The sequence below is a fragment of the Passer domesticus genome, chromosome 3, assembly GCF_036417665.1.
Source record: "Passer domesticus isolate bPasDom1 chromosome 3, bPasDom1.hap1, whole genome shotgun sequence".
Classification (NCBI taxonomy): Eukaryota; Metazoa; Chordata; class Aves; order Passeriformes; family Passeridae; genus Passer; species Passer domesticus.
The window spans coordinates 105,410,971-105,431,916 of NC_087476.1; the positions used below are offsets into that span (position 1 = coordinate 105,410,971).

At 37.9% G+C, this 20,946-nt stretch overlaps 2 protein-coding genes across 3 annotated transcripts in view; one reads left to right on the forward strand and one right to left on the reverse strand.

Moving 5' to 3' along the window:
• Window positions 1–8,902, reverse strand: part of PRKN (parkin RBR E3 ubiquitin protein ligase) — a 675,810-nt gene extending 666,908 nt beyond the window's left edge. Inside the window, exon 1 of the mRNA XM_064414870.1 lies at window positions 8,756–8,902. Coding sequence (XP_064270940.1) covers window positions 8,756–8,762 — 7 coding nt within the window. The 5' untranslated portion in view covers window positions 8,763–8,902. The remainder of the gene's footprint in view (window positions 1–8,755) is intronic.
• A 32-nt stretch (window positions 8,903–8,934) lies between these two features.
• The window catches only part of PACRG (parkin coregulated), a 209,353-nt gene continuing 197,341 nt past the window's right edge, over window positions 8,935–20,946 (forward strand). The window contains exons 1-2 of one of the 2 annotated variants that reach the window (XM_064414885.1): window positions 8,935–9,076; window positions 9,531–9,716. In XM_064414885.1, the coding sequence (XP_064270955.1) occupies window positions 9,573–9,716 (144 nt within the window). In that variant the 5' untranslated portion in view covers window positions 8,935–9,076; window positions 9,531–9,572. Of the gene's footprint in view, window positions 9,077–9,184; window positions 9,316–9,530; window positions 9,717–20,946 lie in introns of those variants that run through there. The other variant, XM_064414886.1, reaches the window with a different exon arrangement.

Genomic DNA, 20,946 nt, shown 5'->3' on the forward strand with positions numbered 1-20,946 from the left:
TGCAAGTGGTTCACTGCTGTACATTCAAAACAGAAGGAAGGAGGCTGTCTTTGTGGCTGTATCATCATCCCATACATACATTATCTACATACTTTTAAAGACAAACTTTAGATGAATTTGTCCTGATAATGTTGGGGAAAACAAAGAAGGTCAGGCTTTTGGGTACTGATTTTGTATCTACATGGTAACAATTCCCTGGTGTCTCTCACTCACTCCCTACTCAGTAATACAGTAGCCCAGGAAGGTTGTGTTTCCTGACATAAACACCAAAGACAAACAGAATTTCATTACTGTCCTATGGACGAAACAGTAGAGAAGCCTTGTCAAAAAGACACTTGTTTCTTCTAAGATAGTTGATTTTTAAATCCATATGGAAACCAATAGGAGTGATGCAAACTTGCCTTCTGAAGAAATCAGCATTTTCTTATTTGACTGCAACATCACTGTTAACAGTCAGATTCTTTAGCAACCCACACACAGCAAGTAGATATGCACAACAGTTTCATGTAGATTAAATGAACAAGAAACCCACACATGTTGACTTTTTTATCCTAATGACCCCTTTGCACAATTGGCAAAGTAAATTAAAAGGCTCCCTATGCACAGCTCCCTTTATCCTCAAAGGGCTGCCTCTTTTAATTCATGTCTAGAATGGAACTAAATTTCAAGTTTTATTCACATGAAATCAACTATTGCATTTTTTATGTGTTGCAATTGTATCCTAAATTGGTTTATTGCCCACTCTCTTCTTTCCTAGTTCAGGAAACTGATTATATGAACAGTTCTAATATAACACGTGAAATGAAACAGGAATTGGCACTAAATACTCATTGCACATAGTGTTACACAAGGACATCTTAGGTTCTTACCAGAATTACAGCAATAGTTCTATTATTACCTATTGAGAGTGCTTATTTTTTTCAATTTTATTTACATTAAAAAGAACTACTGACTTCTTAATATTGAAAAATCAGGAATGGACCTGTTGTCACTGACAGATCAAAGTAGGGAAATGCCAGGCTTTCAGAAATGGAGTACAACATGAGAAACATTTCAAGTCTGTCACCAAATACAAATGATACCACAAACAAGGATTATTTGTAGTATTTGAGTGTTAGCTGGCATTTTTAATGTAAATCTCTAAACAAATGAGAAGGAAAATAAAAAAATCACAGATGTTTTCATGACACAATTTTAAGAAGCCAGTGTCCCAAAACAGCATGTAACTTTTATGCAAGTTACATGACTTTCCATCAGGATATTACCCAAGAATTCAAAATCTCTGCAAAAGCGATAGTACGTTAATATAGTAAATGTTCACTTATTTGATGTAATATTACAATAACTGTATAGTTTTAAATATAATTTTAAAGTATCTGAAGCTTATTTTTAAATGTGGAATTATTTTTGTCTTCGTATCTATAACAAAAACCAGCAAATTTAATTCTGAGCCTAATTCAGAGGTGCAAATTCGTAACTCCTAAGCAGAGTTGCATACACCCACAGTAAAATCAGCCGGTATTAAGTATATGTGACTCAATAATTCTCAGGTACAAATGGGCACATAAAGTTATGGGCTAAGGAAGCTGCATTTGGACAGCACAGGTAAACTTTAAGAGCAGTGGTAGGATCAACTGTGTGACTGATTGATTTTAGTATATGTTACTTAAGTCTTGTATTTATTTGAGGAATAAGACAATGGAAAAAGCTCCAGAAGTACTTCTCCTGAGCTTCAGGTGTTCTATGAGATTGATGTGGCCAAAGCATCATGCCATACTTGAATTTTTTGAGTTTTAATGTCATTTCAGAGCAGCACTCAGTACTTTTATAAGGCTGTAATGTGTTTTCATTTTACCTGTACTGAAAGAAAAAAAAAAAAAAAGGATAACAGCAGGAAAGCAGCTATTCTAAGAAAAGGAGGCATAAAATGTAAACATAATGCAACAAAGAAGCAAATGAAAAACCTCTCCTTTTCCTTTATTAGAAATAAGGGAAACAGATTGTGCTCATCTTGCTTAGGGCCAAGAGCCTTGCTGTATGGAATTCAGCCAGGCTCCAGCACACAGCTCACTATGGAGTTTTGCTGTGTTAAAAAGTAAACCAGATGGGATATTTGCTTCCATCAAGATAATTCTAATGGAAATTGTTAGAAGTACTGTAAAAGAAACTTTTCAGTTTCATCTGCTATTTTACTGTGTATAATAAGGGCAGGTAGAATGAAAAGTAGACTATGAAAACAAACCACAAAAATGTAAAAATTCAAAACATTAATCATTAACCAAGTTTCAAATTTATATGCCTCAGAACACCAACTGCTCACATAAAGCACACACCAAGCTAAGGTCAAATCTCAAACAGTAGCAGAGTTAGTGTGAATAAAATATTCTAAAATTATGTAAAGTGAGTAAAAAAGAATCAATTTAAAGGTTAACCTGTAGCTTCATACACCTTGAAGAAAAAATATGAAGCAAGTCAACAGACCAATACACCAGGGTCTTGTGAGACCTAACAGACACAGTGTTTTTGCTCAGGATCATTAAGATAACACCTCCTGCTCTTAAAAGACCTCATATTTTCCAGATGAGCTAAAAAAAAAAAAAAAAGATAGATGAGGTATAGTTCTACAGTTACAGGTTTTGATGACTTCTTGTACACCTGACTAAATATTTTTAAAGTACTGTGCCCAAACTGTGCTAGAGCAAAATGAAAGAACTAGGTTTTTTGTTGTTGGGTTTTTTGGTTGTTGTTGATGCTGCATCAATATCTTAGACTGTAGCAGTTCCTGGAAGTGAACAGCTTTTTTCAACACAAGCTACACCCATTTCATCACAACAACAAATTCACTCTTAAAGAAAGATAACAGGCAATTAGGGCAATATTTTGTAAACAAAGTAGCTTAGACACAAACTGGACCCATTACTTGTGAGAAAAAGGGTCAGTTATCACAAAGAGACAAGGTCATGCTTGAATTATTCAAATCCAGTTTTTCAAGTAGAGGTACCTACCACTAAAAATTTACTATTAAAATGGCAATATATGTTTTCTTTTTTTGTAATCTTGCTCTCAGACTAAACACTGCTCTAAGCTCCCTTTTCTTCTTTTGGAACCGGTCTATGCCAATCTTAACAAATTCTACTTAGGCTTTGACTTTGTCCTACCATGTTGCTTCAATCAGCCAAAAAGCAGATTGGAATGAAATTGATATGACTGGATAAAAGAAAATCAAATTTCTTCAACATTTAGTTTCAGTAATCTAATTATGAAGCTTTTAGTAATAGCGTAATTACTTTGAAGTTCTGAACATATGTTTCCACTGAGAGTATTCCACAGAGGACACTGTAATCAGAAAAGGGAAAAAATGTAAACATAAATGTACCAAAAGTATTTCAGCTCATAAAAAAAATTTAAAATAATAAATTGAAAGGAGAACCATATGCCAGAGATGTAATATGATGTCCAATATGAACCACTTTTATTTCCAGCTGAACAGTCCTTTAGTTTAAGACCAATGAAGAAAATGGAAAATAATTCTGCCATGACATCAAAGCACATTACCAAAACGTTACTGGATTGGCACATTTAAAAAAAATGAAAATACACATGTAAAATTATTATGACAAAAAGCAGATGAACACTATTCCTTGAACTTTGAGGGTCTAAATGTTCCTTCTGACAGAAAGGATGTCTTAGAGAAATAGCTCACACAATGGGCCTAAAAAAGCCCAGGCATCTCAGTTTTTTGTGATTCTTGTGAATTTAGCTAAATATCCTTAGGTCTATACACTGAAAGTTATTAAATCTGAAGTATTAGATCTGACACAAGACAGTTCTATTGGCTAAATTTAATTAAACAAAAAAAAAATCAATGAACTAAGAGCAAGACATTTAGAAATGCTAAACAAAAGATATAGAAAACAGTAGCACAGACAGGAAGACACTGAAAAAAACGAAACCCAACAAAAAGCAAACAAAAAAAATCCACCAAACAAATAAAAGGAAGTAGGAAACTACATCATAATATAGAAAAGTTTTACTTTTAACAAAACAATAATCACACTATCATCACAACAGTGGTGAACAAAGCAAGAACATTTTTGTTACTGGAAAGACAACTTTGTTTTTTTGTTTGTGGTTTTCATGTATCGCAAACAATTTACAAATGCAAATGAATTTGCTTCAGTGCCCTTCTATGTCATCAACATCAAGCTTAGTGCACAAGCCTACTTTTACATAGTACGCAAAATCCCACTCTCAGCAGATAAACTAAAGCAAAGGAGGATGTCCAACTTTTGTGGCAACAAATACATTGTTCATACCATCTTCACAAAAAACAGCACAACCAACAGCTTTTGATTGCAACTGCTCTCTAAAAATCTGTACTTGCATTTTATACACATTAATACATTATAACCTTGCTGTCCTTTAAACCACCATGTAATGACAAGCTCTTTCCTCAATTAGGATATTCATTCATCTTTATCAGCTTCAGAAATTCCTTAACAATAAATCAACTTCTTAATGCTTTTATTTTTTCTTTTCTTGGCTGAGGGGTCTAGGCTTAGAGCTTCGAGGTAAAAACAAACTGTGTCCACAAATCATAAGGAAATGTTGAAAGAAGAATAAAACCCATGGAATAAAACAAAGCACAAACAAGATTTTACTTGTTTTCTTACCAACAGATCTATGCTATAGGCACAAATAATGTATAACGAAAGAACGTTTGACATATTCAGAAAAAAAAACCACAATCCCATAGGTCAGATTTCCAAAATCAGGGTTAAAAAGGGAAGACATTAATAGCAAGGCACTTGCTATTAAGTGAAAATGTTCACTTGGTAACCACCTGCCTTTCGTAACTTCAACTTAGCTCAAACCAGCCAAGGATAGAAAATCAAGTCTTCCTCAACAATCAGAACAGGAATACAGCCAAAAGGTATGGTAAAAACTGCAGGATCCAGACAATTTATTTTGGACATGTTTAATGGGCAATGACCCATCATACTTTTTAGATATGTGTATATCATTGTCATTGTTTTCCCTATTTCAAAGGTAAATGGAGAAGAAAATACTGACATATAATGTTATAACTTCAGAGATTATCTGAGGGCATGAAAGCTTTTGAATAGTTTTAGAGTCAGAGTTTTAAAATTTCCATCATTGAAATTGCTAGCATGAATAGAGGTGTTACATTCTGCAGACAGCCTCAAATAGTTCTGAAGTCCAAGAGCGAGCTTCTGCCATTAAAAACCAAAAAAAAAATAGTTAGAAATAAAAACCCAGGAAAACAGCAGAGTTAATTTCTCTGAAGCACATAATTTATGATGCCACTGTTTTGGAAGCCATTGTGATATATGGAGAAGTAATTGCTGATGATTTTGTGGCTTATCCTTTATAGGCATGTAGCCACTGTAAAAAAGACACCATATAAAGCTACCATGTGTACCTAATGCATCATAACTGTGACAAGTTATTTATGCAATCTTTTGTCTGAATTTATGAGAAATCATTAATAAGACTGCCTTGTTCAAGAAAAGATGCATGTTTACCAGCACAAATACCACCTACTACTGTACAAATTGCTCAAGGGCATGAAATAAAAGGCAGTTTCATGATTAATTCTTCATTAATTTCTACCCTTAAGTTCACTGTCATCAAATTCAATATTTGAGTGATAGCTGGAGAACTCAAATGATTCTTTGTCTCTAGTTATCTTAAGAGAATTTGGAATATCATGGCAAACATTTCAGTTATTTCCATATGCTTCAAAAAACAACTTTGGTGCTACAATTTCTCCTGGGACAAGCTTTAACAATATTAATGTAGACATGAACATGCTGATTAAGAAAAATTATGCAACACAAGAGCTACAGCTTAAAAGCCAGTTTAGTACAATCAGGCAGGTTTCAGTCTGCTTCAAAAAGTGAACAATAATTCTTTCTCCATCTTGTCCAGGGTCAAGAATAAAACAGGCAAAAGGATACCAATGCATTTTTCTACATCAGATAAACCTGATGGATTTTTATCCTTATTTTGCAAGATCATCCATCGTCATATTATTTTAGCACTGATCAAAATATAGGAGTGGGACAGTCATGAACTACAACATTTGGAAACTGACTAAGAAATAGATCAGCCAATCCAACTGCAGGTTGTCACTTCCATTCCACTAACACCAGTTTTCAGCTGATCCAATGGTAAGCAAATAAATAAAATAAAGAATAAACTTAAAAAACTCACCTTGAACAACTCCCCAAACCTACCATGCCCCTAAGCAGAGCTATGACAAGCTATGTCACTTAACTAGCTCAGTCCAGATTCAAATTACCATGTAAAGAACCTGAATGTGCACAATGACCTATATGACCTGGTCTGTGAGAACCAAACAGAAAAAAGAAAGAAGATAGAAAATTTAAAAATCAATTAAAGGAATTATCATGTGTACAAGTATATTACGGCATTAACTTATGAGGACATAAGACATTTCTAGAGATATGGAACTGTGAAACATTTTGGAAAACATACCATGTGTTTCATAGGAAAATTATTTTGAATACCCAGATTAAAAAATGGGCAGATGATTATCTCACCCTTGCCCTCCTGCCCCCAAATTTTTATATGGCATTCCCAGCTCGCAAGCGTTTAGAGGAGAGTTTCAGAAATTCTCAAAGCAGGATATTGGACTGGGTCTCCACGTCACATAGTTTGAAGAAAATTCTTTTATTTCTGGGGGGTGGGGGAGGGTGTCATGATTTTGGCTGGGATAGAGTTAATTTCTCTTAGCAGGTGGTCCAATGCTGCATCTCAAATTTAGTATGAGAATAATGTTGCTAACACACTGATGTTTCAGTTGTTGCTAAACAGTGCTTAGCCCAAATCAAGGACTTTCCAGTTTTCCATGCTTTGTCAGTGAGGAGGTGCATAGGAAACTGGGAGACAGCTGACTCAAACTGGCCACAGGGATATTCCACACCACACTGGTGGGAGTTGGTCTGGAGGAAGGGCTGGGCATTGGTCAGTGACCAGTGAGCAATTTTATTCTGCATCCCTTGTTTCTCTTGGGTTTTATTCCTCTCTCTCATTTTCATTACTATTATCGTCATCATTAGCATTATCAGTATTATCAGTATTTTTATTACTCTGTTTCAATTATTAAACTGTTCTTATTTTGCCTGCTGCTAGGCAGGGGAGGAGGGGCTGAGCCAGAGGCTGTGTGTTACTCAGCTGCCGGCTGGGGTTAAACCAGGGCAGCTCCAACTCATGTAAAGCTGCGTTTTTAAATTTGCAACTAATTGGTCTGTACATTTCATAATCAATATTCACAAATGTTTCCGTCTGCCACAGTGAAAATAAAATTATCATTCCTCAGTCATGTAGCATTTATATTCATGAGCAGTAAGTAAATATTTAGATTTCAGTGTGAAGCTAGAGGCAACAGCTCTGTAACCACATGGGCAGTCCCTTAGGTACACTCCACTTACTTTTCTGAAGGATTCAAAAACAAACACACACTGCAGTTCTGCAAACACATGTATTTTATATACTACAGCAATACATCAGATCAGCAGATGACAATGCAAAATAGAAGCACCTGACCCTCTGTGCTTTGCTTAAGCCAAGACTTAAAATGTTCTCTACCATGTCGGATAAAAGTAGCTCAAATTACAAAGTCCTGTAAGAAAAATTCCACAACTAGGAAGAGATCACTTGCATTAATATGTATACAGAGTGAAAATACTGGACAACTGTTTATAATCTTCTTTTTAGCTTTAGCAAAGGTGAAAGAACATTAGCTATACACCTGCAATCATATACTGCTACGAAAAAAAATTGAATGCTTGAAAGACCCACAGCACTCTTGGAAAAAACAATAAATATTTTCACAACTAAATGCACAGTTTTCAACTTCATAAGATCTTAAGTAGACAGCAACTATGACACCAATACTGATGATAAAACAGCAAGCCTGGGGACAGCAAAAAGTTGCTAAAATGCATGTGCATCCACTACATTTTATAGGTTTTAATTTAAATAATTCTCAAAACTGAGTAAGTAAAAGCAAGATGAAATGTGTAATAAATAGGAAAGCTACAAAACGGATCCCGTAATTCTGAACTCCCCAGATATGGATTAATCTTTCAAGGAAGAGAGGAAAATCCACTGCTGAAACAACCGAGTCACGCTTGGCACCAGCAATGGATGGCACAGAAAGCAGCTCAAGGACCAAAGGGTCACACCCCCAACACCAGGAGGTGTCAAAAGTTTCTTCTTTTCCAGGTCGCCACCAGGAACCACGCCAGACTAATAACACGTATTCATGCTGGCAAGGCCAAAAAAAAGTTAGCTGATCGCACACACCTTGCCGAGAAGCATTTACAATATACTGAGAAAGAATAAAAAGCGATTTAAAAATGACCTCAGTCACAAGGCCCGGCCAGACTTTTTGCCCCTTCCCAGCACTCTGGCCCCCGCGGCTCCTGCAGATGGTTAACACCGAGGCGCTTTAAGCAGCGGGCGCAGACCGAGGGCAGCCCCAGCCCGCCCCGCCCTGCCGAGGCACCGGGGGAGACGGGCGGGGGCCGAGGGGACCCGGGCCAATCCCCGGGGCCGCGGACGCGACAGCAGAGGCGACAACAGCAGAGGGGACCACAGCAGCGGCCGCGGCGGCAGCAGCGCAGGGGCCGGAAGGCGAGGGGCGGGCAGGAAAGGGAAGGAAAGGGCGGACCCGCATCCGGGCGCGCCTGACGCGCTCACTCACCGATCATGGCGGCGGCGGGAGGGGGGCGGCGCGTGCACGCGCGCGCACGTGCCGGCCGCGCCCCCCGCTCGAGCGCTTCCCCCCGCAGCCGCTCTGGGGGGTCGCGCGACCGCGGGCGGAGGGGGTGGGCCGGCCCTGAACGCGCATGCGCCTCAGTGAGGGAGGTGGAGGCGCACGCTGGGCTCTCTGGGTAGCGTAGTTCCTGGCCGGCTCACACCCGCACACGCTCTTCGCGCGTCACCGCCTCACCTTTCCCCCACACACCGCTAATGACTTTCTCGTTAATTGCTGCCCGCCGCCCCGGTGTACGCTGCACCGGGGGTAGGTACAGCTGTGCGGGACCGGGCGGTGCCGACGGGGTTACCCGCGATCGCCCTGCCGCTCCCCCGGCGGGTTGTTGACGCGTTGCCTGGCGACGGCCGCGCGGCCGGGGGAGCGCGCGCGCCGGCAGGTGCCCAACGGAGCCCGAGAGGGACCCGCAGGGCCCGAGGCGGAGGGGAGACAGCGGCGGGCGGGCGGGCGGGCGGGGGCGAGGACGCCCCGGGGGACAAGGACATCAGGTGGTGATGCAGGGCTGGACGCGGCGGAGTGCGGGGGGGACGAGCTGGGAGGATGCCGAAGGGGGCTGGGGGCAGGCAAAGGGGGCCTGTGAGGGGCGCGGGAGGCGCGGCACGGCCCGTGAGGATGCCGCTGGCTGTGGAGGGAGCGAAGCTGGACCTGCTGCCTGCTCTAAGGCGCCGGGCTCGGGACGCTGATGTGCGCTTGTTTTTTCCAGTCCGTTATTTGCATCTGGTCCGTCGTGGGCGCCGGTGGGGAGATGGTAATGGAGGAGGGGCGTCCGGGTCCCTCAAAACCCGCCGGTGACAGGCGGCCCCAGCGGCGGGAGAAGAAGGACCAGCAGCAGGACAAGCAGCAGGCCTGTGAGGGTTTCAGTATTAAAGCCATGATGAAAAACAGCGTGGTACGTTTGCTGCCAGCATAGAGGTGGTACTAATTAACTCAACTTGTCCAAGAAGCATAGCAAGTTAGAGCTATAAAACATGTCTGGAAGGTGTGCAAGTTGCTAATGCCTTATCTGGAGTTTGCTGGTTGCTGAAATTACCCTCAGACTTTGCAATAGTATTACCGCAAGTGCAGTAATCATCTCTGTGCCTGTGGGAGTTGTGATGCTTTCACCAAGTGCTTTACTTTGGTGCCACAAGTTTGGGGGTTTTTTGTTTTTTGGGGGTTTTTTGTATGGTTTTGTATTAGAAATGCACATCCTGTTAAAGTGTCAGCCTGTGGAATTGTGTGTGAGGCTTAATGCCTCCCACTCAGCAAAATGCTGTCAAGTGGTAATGCAGTATTTCTCAAAAGTTTTAATACACTGGCATAGTGTATAAAATTGGTGTGAATGTCACATAGGATTGCGGAGATCTGGAAAATAGATTAGTAGATTTCTTAAAACAAGCTTGGAAATATAAGGAAAAGCTTCCACACTATCTAGGAGAATACTAAACAAACAAACATTAGTTCTCCAACTGGTAGTTCAAAGACAGAGAAATTGATCCAACAAGTCACAGTCACAATTTCTAATCGTGGACTTGGAGGCTTGGGAGTTAAAACAGTATTATAAAGGCCCTTCAAATCTCTTTATACTGTCTTGTTTGTATACCTTTTTCAGAATTTAGGAGTTAAAAAGCCAACTAGTACAGAGTACAGATGTTCAGCATGTGAGTGGATGAGGTAATATTACCATACATCTCTGCCTAAACTCCTGAATTGTATTCTTCATTTGGACACAGTTCGAGGTGTTAGCAAAGGCTTGAGTCCTCAAGGGTTTTTTTAAATCTAGAGTATTCTGACAGCTTTTATGAAATACATTATTTCTCTTTGTTTTGCTGAAGTGATCTTCCTGGTGCAGTCTCTCTGATCTTGTTTTCTGCAAGAACATCCTCTTAAAAACCCAAACAAGCATGTCTTTAAAGAAATGTTAAATAGAGTAAAAGTTGTAGACTTTTACTAAATGCTAAAAAAAAAAGCTAAAAAGCTTTCTCCTAATTAGTAAAACTACAACATATTTCACCTTACTTGGAAAAACACAAGGTGAACATGACCAAAAAATCCCTTTGTTTTAAAGATGGCTTGGTTTGTTTGATTTTATTCTAGTGATGCATGGAATGAACTATAATACTTCAGCAGCCTTTAGGATTAATTTTTAAAATATGTTTCCTGTTCTCTGGAAAAAATTCAACTAATGGATATTTGCACATGGTTGTTTACACCTACATATGTAGAAGATGATTTTGTCTAGAAGAATCAGCCGTTTTGGTGGAGTTTGAGAAATACATATTTAATTTTAAAAAAGGAACTGTGACTTGTGAAAATAACTAACTATGAGTTTAATCAGAATTCAGGTTTGCTTTTAAATATTTATAGAATATTAACTTTTATGGCTGCATTTCTAACTTCCTAAACATGAACAGAACATTAAATCATGTTATACTGTCATTAAGCAACTGCATACAGGTAAATCTGCTGCCTTTGCAACTACTCACAGAATAACAGATATTGTTTTCTTTGTCATGGACATCTGGAAATCATTTAACCCAACTTCCCACTTGAAGTGGGCCTGTCACCAGCATTCAGATCAGGTCAGTGATGGTTTTCCTAGCTAAACTGTGAAACCTCCCAACATCAGGAATTGCCTGACCCCTCCGGGCAACGTGTTTCATTTCTGCTCTGCTCACCTGGCCCCTTGCCTGCTGTCTGAGCCTGTCAGAGCTCAGGTTCACAGTGTTCTGACCTGCTGCACACGTTCTACTCATAACTGGGTTGGAAGCTCTGAAACTCTTAGTGGTCTTGGGAGATTCACAGTGCCAGGGCTCTGTTTTGCAAGAGCTCCATCTGTGGTCAGGCAACCACCAGAATAATTTCCAGTCAGTGTGCAAAAAATGAATATCTCACTGTCATGCTGTCTGTGCAGAAATGGGAGTTGCTTTTTACCTATCCAACTACTTTTTAAATGGAGCTTTAGATTTATTAAGTACTCACTTGTCAGAGGTTGACATCATTGATGAAGTTCTCATGGAAGGCTTGGGAGTTGACTGGAGGGTTGAAAGCACAGCAGGAATATCTAGTTACAACATGGTAATTCTTTTTGTTAACAGCATGATAAGGCACAGGGTTAAACGTGTTTGGCATCTCCAGGTCAAACAATGAGGTATTGATTAATAGCCTTTGGTGCAAGCATGTAGTTAGTCTTAAACTCTTAGTGTAGAGTCTTAACTGATTACCATTGTACATATATGACTGTAAATATTGTAGTAAATGTTCCAGAATTCTTTTACGTTGCTTGGGCAAAGAGTGTTCTATTAAGCTGTTTTTCATTAATGTTCCTGAATAAAGTCTGCTTTCATAGTCAGTAGTAAGTGCAGAAATTAAGTAGATACAGTATTTAAGACTTTTCTCAGTTCTCACTAAATCCAAAATTCGCTTAATGAAATACAATGCTTAAATATTCACCCAAAAATGTTCCTGAACTGAATAAAGTATTTAAGTTATTCCAATACTGTAAATTTATATAGCAGTTTAGATTAAAAGCAAGGTTCAATAAAGGTCTTCTATAATAACAAGCTACATTTACATTCTAATTGTTTTGTCCTCTGGTGGAATCAAGAATGTTATGTGTTCTTACTTCAGAGGTAGTGCATATAGAATTAGGAACACAATTAAAAAATAATGTATAGACTAGCCAGTATAGAAGTGTCTGAACGTGAATGTAGACAGCAGGAAGATATTTTGGTTCACTTGTGATCCTCTCTAGATTATATTTTCCTATTTTCTGCAACTCTAAAGAAGAGAATAAAGTGTTAATGTTCCACTTTTCTGTAATGCACCAGTGGTAAAAGCACTTTTTCAAGGACAGGATTCATTTTTGTACTTAAAAGAAACAGTAGAAAGGTAATTCCTGTCTATCAACTTTTATAAGATTAGTGTTACATTCATGTGTTCTATGACATCAGTCAGAAACTGCCTTCAGGAACAGGCCACAGGGATAGAATGAGAAGGTTTACTAGATGGTCTTAGAAAGGAAGGGATGCTAAAACTTTTTTCTGGATTTCTAAAACCAAAGCAGCTATTCAGCCGTAGAGACTCTTAGCTATGTATAGGGCACAGCTTTCATCTCCGAAAAAAAGTGTAATTGCTCTTAAGCAGAAAAATGGTTATTTATATTGCAGCTCTGGATTTTCATTCTTCTGTTCTGCATTTAGGAATCTGCAGTCTGTATGTATTGGGATGAGTTCTCAATGTTTGTACTTTAAACACTTCTCTCAAGCCATCTTCAGTAATGTGTGTTGTGAAGGGCTTTCTTACCCTTTACCATTTGGTTATAACTCATAAAAGTTATAATCTCATTATAACTCAGCAAAAGTTTCATTTTAACCCTGATGTGATTTGTTTGTGATCTGAAATTTGTGATTTGTCGTTATATTTATATTCATCCTCACTGTGTAACCAAGACTACTTTCGTTGTTTACCTTGTAGCAGTCAAAGTTTCTGATTTGATTTTGAGGCTATAGGAAAGAATATGAGAAATAAGTTGTATCTTTTGATTATAACAGCTAAGTTATTGGAAAAAACTATGTGTTTTGGGGCAAATAGATGTCAAGTTAGAGTGTTTTGATAAATGTATATTGAGAAGTAGCACATCTGTCTTGGAGAAACTTCTCCAGTTTAACAATAGCAATTGTGTACAATCTACAAGTACACTTCAGTGAACACTGTGAGACAATTTAAACTGCCAGTGCTCTGGAAGGCAATCCCATCTTCTTCCTCTCTCAGGCTTTTTAGTGCTGCTGCCTGTTGTTGTGTCCTCATTTGTACAATGTTGGCTGCTCAGAGAACTCATCCTGCTGAAAATACTCCAGCCTGTTAAAGCTCAGAGTGTTGAACTGCTGTCTGTGGCATTGAGGCAAGCAAGGCTTCTGCTTTAACAAGGTTCATCTATCTGTTTTGCCCTTCTCCATGTCCTGACTGCAAGCTTCCATCTCTCCTATTGCACTGACACTGTTTTTTCTTGTAAATATAGAGTAAGTAGGATCAGCTGTAACAGCTCTTAAGTTAATATATGCAATGAGAAGAGAAGCAGGAGAATGTCAGCACAAGCTGTGTGTGGGGGAATGTGCCCTCTTGGCAACATTGCAGTCTTAATTCATTTAAAATCAGTATGATGCTGAGTTCTAGCAGGGTAATTCCATAGGCATTTACAGCAGCATAAACTTGCACCACAATTGAAAGGTGTTGTTTTCATCCCTGAACATTTATTCTTTGTGCAATATGAACTTTTGTATGGCTTTGCAGTGAAATGGACAGGGGCCCTGGTTAAACCTAGATTAGAAGCAGCTCAACTTTTTTTTTTTTTTAATTTAATGGCATTTTAATAGACTTGACATACACATTGAAAACAGTATAAACTCACAAAAGTTGTCACTGCTACAGCCCTGCCTGTGTCTTCTGCCTGTTCGTACCTTCTCCTTTGTGCCAGTACACAGTCATCCCACTGGATTGATGAGGCACTTCAGTTGCATTAGGTTCAAACATTAAAAGCTTCAACACAAGGAGGTTTTTATTTCCCCTCATAAGGTTATATTCCTTTCCAATTCCATGCTCGTCTTTACTGTAATGACCTCTTTCATAGTATAATGTAAAAGCAGAATATACAGAAAAAATACTAATGCTTAAGACTGTAATTTCCTCAGAAAGCTTCTATTGCATACTATGTTTTCAGCTATAACCTAGATGGCTCAATCATACTGCTCTTATTTTAAAATATTTCAAAGTCAGCACTTTATTTTTGTGAATGTGGTGAAAGGTTGATATTATTGTTCATAGTTGCAGTGAGGATGAAAAGATCACTTTCTTACCATAAGCATGAAGAAATCATGCTGCTTCAATTATGAAAATTTGTTGCACATTTGAATCTCTAGTAAATCTTCTAATTCACTCATATGACTTAAAATAGTTAATAAGTAAATTATCGGTTAGACTGTTTTCTGGTTTGATTGACAATCCTTGTCTTAAATCACTTCATTTGACTCATTATATTTTACACAGAAAAAGACCTTGGGAGGTTTTACTTTTCATGTTTAGAGAAGGCAAAAATGAATTGATTTTAGAACATTATGGCAGTGCTTTTTCAAAACTCCTCTACTAAGTACTTTTTATGAATTAATGAATAAAATATTCTAACTGGAAATAGTTACATAGATAGTTGTCAAATTCTGTCAATTCTTGCATAGGAATTAAACTACTTGAAACTTTGCAAACTATTAACAGATTTCATGCAAGTTAAAATCCTGCAGTGCTCTGAGTATATGGGTACCTTCATCTCTTGTTTCTCTGAATGAAGACAGCATTTTTCAGTTCCAAAATTTTTTTACTGCAAATGTAGGAATTTGGAACAAATTATTAAACTATAGTTAATAAGAATAGTCTCTGAACATGATTTTAAGCTGTCAACTTGCTGTATAGGGAGTTATCTAAAATCAGCATTTCCTACATGCAGCTGAGTATGCCTCTGGAGCCAACCAATTGAAAATGTGAAAGAGATGAGGAAGAATGCATCTACCATACACCCTTCTTAGTAGTAAGTCTCCAGAATAGTTTCCAAAGAAATGGACACATATCTACATGTTCTTTCTTTTAACTTCGTATCTTCAGTTTCATTCAAGAAAAATCCTGTGCTCTGTGAAGGCTTCAGCCTTTGTTTTAGTCTTCTCCCTAGTTATTTGATTGGGAGTGCTCTAGAATGCTACCTGAAGTGAGTTGAACGAAGAGGCAGCAAGGCAGGGTTCTGGAGTTCATGTTGCAGGAGGAGAGGCTAGGGGGAAAGGTACTTCAGCCTGGAAAAGAGAAAGCTACCAGGATATCTCATGCTATTATGTCTTAACAGACCTAGTGACCCAATAGCTGTGAGAAAGCTGTCAGGAAGAAAAAGCCAGTCACTTTGTCAGGAAGAAAAAGCCATCACTCTAGTGATGTCCTCTAGGGAGGACAAGACGTGTGTTGAAGTAAGGTGTTCATGATGGTGAAAAGGTTTTTCACAATGAGGATAGTCAAGCAGTGTATCAGGTTTCCCAGAGGTGTGCAGTCTTCTTGGAGATTTTCAAGACTCAAATGGAAAAAAGCCCTAAACAACCTGTTCTGAGATAACCGTGCTTGGAGAAAGAGATTAAATTGGAAACTTCTTAGGGTGATTTTAAACCTGAATTTTCCCATGATTTTGCATCTTCCATATTTTGGTTGTTTGTGGTGACTTTGTGGCTTTGTTGCTGCTAAGGTCAGAAAATTTAGTGATGACTAATTTACTTTCTATTTGGACAAGAAAAAAGGCACTTGAAGGTTTTTCTTGATAAATCTGCTGCTTTTCTGAAGATGTGGAGGGGGTAATAAACATAACTCCATTCTGACCCTCAGAAAAACTATATAACACCATATTGTTCCAGTGAACTGCATCATGAACCTCAGGCTGGCTTTCTGAATACACTTGAGGAAGCCTGCATCAGTGCTTGGGTAGCAGCAGTATGTGCTTATTAGATGAGTTGAGCTGCAGCTAATTCTTCTTATATAGTCTGCTGCAAGTGTGCAGGGAGTGCTGCTGCCAAGTATGCAATGAATGCTTCAAGGAATTGGAGCAGCTGGCCATGTCGGTAGCTGTCAGCTTCTGGATGCTGTCCCTTGTCTCACAGTCTCCTCTTGTCACTGCTAAAACTTAAATAACACTGGAAGCTTTAAGTGGGTGAAGGACACAGGAGATGTAGCTCAGTGGCATGTGCATTAGGAAGAGGAGTGGAGAAACAGAAAAGGATCCAAATGTGACTCCCTAAAGTGAGGACCTAGGTGATCACTAACACAGTATGACTTTTCCTGTGGCTGTGTTCCCAGATTTTCCAAGCAGAGTGTACTGAAGTCTGTACCATGGAAATGAAATTTTTCCTTCTTTCCGTAACTGATACTTCAGGTAATACATGTGCATAGTCCATCTTTAACTTGGACTATGCATATATATTACCTGAGACTTTTAAGGGGTCAGAGAGGTTTCATTTTTTTCATGAAGTTTTCCTAACCATTGTGAAATAAAAATTATTGTGAAGTCAAAAAAAAAAAAATTGTAGCAAACAATACTACTGGTACATTGATAAAATTTCTAGACAGTGTCATAGACAAGCTACCGTGAAAGACTGACTGGTTCTTCCTAGCAGTACCTGATTCTTATATATACTTGACATCCATATAAACAGTTTGGCATAGATTTTCATTTTCATAGCATAGTTAAATAATTTTTGCTGGAAAATTTACTGAGCTCTGATGACTTCGTTTCTTATGTAAAATATATACCAGATAATATAAAATTATAAATTCCTTCATGGGGTCACAATGTGCTGAAGGCTAAATCATGGAATCCTGTGTTTAGTAGTTGCGCTCTGATGCTGTGTATACATTACAAATATAATGTTTCTTGTAGTTGCAATTTTTGAACTTTTATGAGTGAATTGAGAGGATGCCTGCAAATAAAATAATTGCACCTGAGAGCAATTTAATTCTAGTCAGACTTCCTGTGAAATTTCTGCTGGGCCTCTTCTCTGAACAAAACAGGATTCTGATGTGATAATAAAACCTGCCTTAATTTTCATACATTTGTGATGGTCTGTTTTAATGTAAGATTTTTCTTTTTAAAAAATTACTCTTCACCTATCTTTCTGTAATGGATGATGCCAAGATCTTGATAGCAAGAGTAAATACTGATTTGTTTTCAGTTTCATAATAGGAGTATGTCATTAAGTTGACTAGGATCCAGACTAGCTTTGTTTGGTGGGGCTTGGTTTTTGGTTGATTCAATTTCTTTGTATAATGAAACGCTTTTTAAACAAATGTATACTGCAGTAAGTACAAAAATGCTGCACAACATGACAAAGTTAAAACATAAAACACATCATAAAAATATCTGTGCAATGAAAACCCTTGAAGCAAGCATGGCGTACTGCTAACTTCTTGCATAACAAGCAGCTGAAGGCAGAACACATCTTGAAAGTATGTTTGAGGCCTATTTTATTGGTCAGAAGCATATTAATGAGAATTTGTGTGGTTAGTAGGCAATACATAGCATTCTGCACAAAAACTGGCCTAAATCCAAATCAGAGGGTACACTGTTTTCTTGCCTGTCTTATGCACATAGGTCATTGGTTTGCCATCATCACATGAGCATTTTTAATAATTTTTGTCCGGCTCTGCATCTCATTATAATACGAAAGAACTACTTCTGCATAAGTTGTTTGGACTTACTAAGTGTTCTTGAAAATACCTGTAGGTATTAGGTCCTCTAAGTTTACTAGATTTTTCATTCTTTCAGTAATTGTTAGATAGGAAATCTTTTCTGTTAGTTCCATGTAAGATTTGTCTTAATGACAGCTGTATTATTAAGCCCTTGATTTATGGAATGAAATGTTATGTCCTGGATTATTTTTTTTTATACTTAAGGAAGTGAGGAAAACCCCATGGAAGGAGAATTTATGCAAGGGAGTGAGTGTGCAAGGGCTTGTGGGCAAGGAACATCCTGGCTAAGGAGTTTTAGGGTGCAAGGATCTGTGCAAGACTGGGATTCTTCAAAATCATGCATTTGAAGCTGGTGTGTGCCCATAATGCATTCTCCCATTCCTGGATGCTCCACTGAGTGTGGCCATCACAGACCCCTTTTTAAAACAGTATGTAAGAGGTCTTCTAAAAAATCAGAAAGCTTTGGATTTAGTTTGCTTTCCTGATAAGTCTTGGTGCATAGAATTAGGGGACATACCTAATGATCAATGTTTCCTGTTTCAAGGCTAATAATTATATACTTACTAGAAAAGACGAGTTGTCTACATTTAAATCTTTGGAAAAAATAAAATATTCCCTGACTTATTTTACAGTCCTATTGATGATGTTTTAACATCACATTATTGCTTTGTATTGGATATTTTCTCAGATAAAACTGTTTAACTGTTTAGGAAAAGGTGCATGCATACTTTTGCTGACATTATTTTATAGCCAGAATTTGATAAACCTTTTTTTTTTTCCACAGAGGTTGAAAACTTACATTCTTACTTCCCAAAGTAGGTCTATTGATCTCTCTCTTCCTGCACTCATCTGCTATTTGTGTTCACCTTTTCTCTGGCTTTATTTACTTCTCCTCCAGATGGTGTCTGTTTTTATATCACAGGATTTCCCTTGCAGTAATGTTCATCAGCTGGGTGTTTGGGGGGAGGGCAGTTCCCCATGGGAAGAAAACTTTTAGGGAACACAAAGCTTATACCCAGGTCTTATTAGAATCCCCCATATGAAAATTTCTACTGGGGAAAAAAAAAAACAAAAAACAAAACAAAACAAACAAAAAAAAACCTCAAAGGAATGAGCTTATTATAATTTGGAATTCAAGTTTTGTAAGGCATGACTGAGAAATATTTTTCATGGGAAGTATGCATGTATTAGCTGATTTTTTAATATTTTTATACAGTGTTTTACTATCTCATGCCCCTCTAATTTGTGTGTCCTTCATTTAATTAATCAGGTTTTATATTAATAGTTAAAGGTCAGAGGAACAATTACTAGAACTTGATTTCATCTCCTGTGTAATGCAGTCTGTCAAACTCAGAAAGTGATTTCTGTATATAATATGTAACCTCTGGTTGTGCTAGGAGATACGTTGGGTTTTTTTAGAAACTAAAGCAACCCAAAGGTAATAGTGGTGTCAGAGTCTGTTTTATCTCTGAATTATGCCAATGCTTAACTTATCCAATGCAATGCTATTAGAAATTTGGCGTTCATACCCATATGAATTTGTCACACATTAGTTAAATTTCACTGTGCAAATATTATAGATTGAAACAACTACTTAGAGAGACATACTGTTCTTAAAAATCCACAAAAGTAACATTTTAGCATACTTCTGCCTTCTACTTAAAATCTGTGTAAGTCATGATTATTTTATGAGCCTCTAGTATGCCTTTGGACATATTCAGGATGTATAAATTTTAAGATTTTATTTGATAGCTTCTGAAGGCTTTCAGTCATCCAGTTGTTCATCTAGTATGAAGAATTCATAGTGCATTAAAATTGTGTGACATCCATCACTTTAATTTTAAAATGTAAAGTTCCAGTGTATCAATAAGAAATCAATGAGTTATGCATTTAAGATTGCAGGTGATTTCACAAACTCTTCTGTCTGCTGTTATCTGACAAAAGAACCTTTATAATTGAAACGTTAACTGAGTGCCAGCCATTGACAATGCTGTGCCGGTCAATAGCATACAGTGTTCAGACCTTTGGATGTAAATTTTATTGAAGAAATTACTGGGTTTTAACGCATTTGGTTTTGTTTGGATTGTCATTTTTCCTTTTCCCTGACACCAGATAAAATTGAAATATTTTTCAGCTTACGTGAGAAAACAAACAATCCTTTACTAGTAATAGAACAATTCTCCCTCTATTGTACAATGTTCCATTAGACAGTAATAACAAAGTGTATATTGGGTGGAAATGTTAAAATATATTTGCAGAGCTAATTACAAAATTGCCATTAACAAATCAGTTTATAGTTAACTTCTTCCCTCCGTTTGATATTCATTTAATTGTTCTTTATGAGGTCACTGTTTGGTAGGATCTAGGTGATTATTCTCCTTATTTTATCATATTTATTCTTTTGCTTCTGGCAAGTGGAACACTTTGAGCTCTTGTTCCTTTATAGCATTAAATATTCTTCAGTTTTATTAGTTTTTAGTTAATCTCTTCAAAGATCGATAAAAAAAATCTTGCCTACGGGTGTTTGGCATGAATGTTTAGTCAACGACAAAGCTAAGCATTTCTGAGCAAAACGTTTGTTCTGATTGCCAAAACAGTTCCTCTGAGAGCTCCTTTAGCTGAGATATTCATAGGACCTTTTTCTGCTTGAAGTCGCTGTTTAGACTTCCTACTTAGGCTGAATGCAGATCAGCTGACTCCTAACTGAATGCTCTTCCCAGTGGGCTGCAGGTAGACTCCCATGTGTCAGTAGTTCTTTTGAAGCTTCCTCTGTGTCCTTAACACAGAAATTAACAAAATCATCACCTCTTGAGCTTGTAGTCTAAGTCCTAAATATGCAAAAGAAGACAATATTATTTAAGGGGACCTTCCTGAAA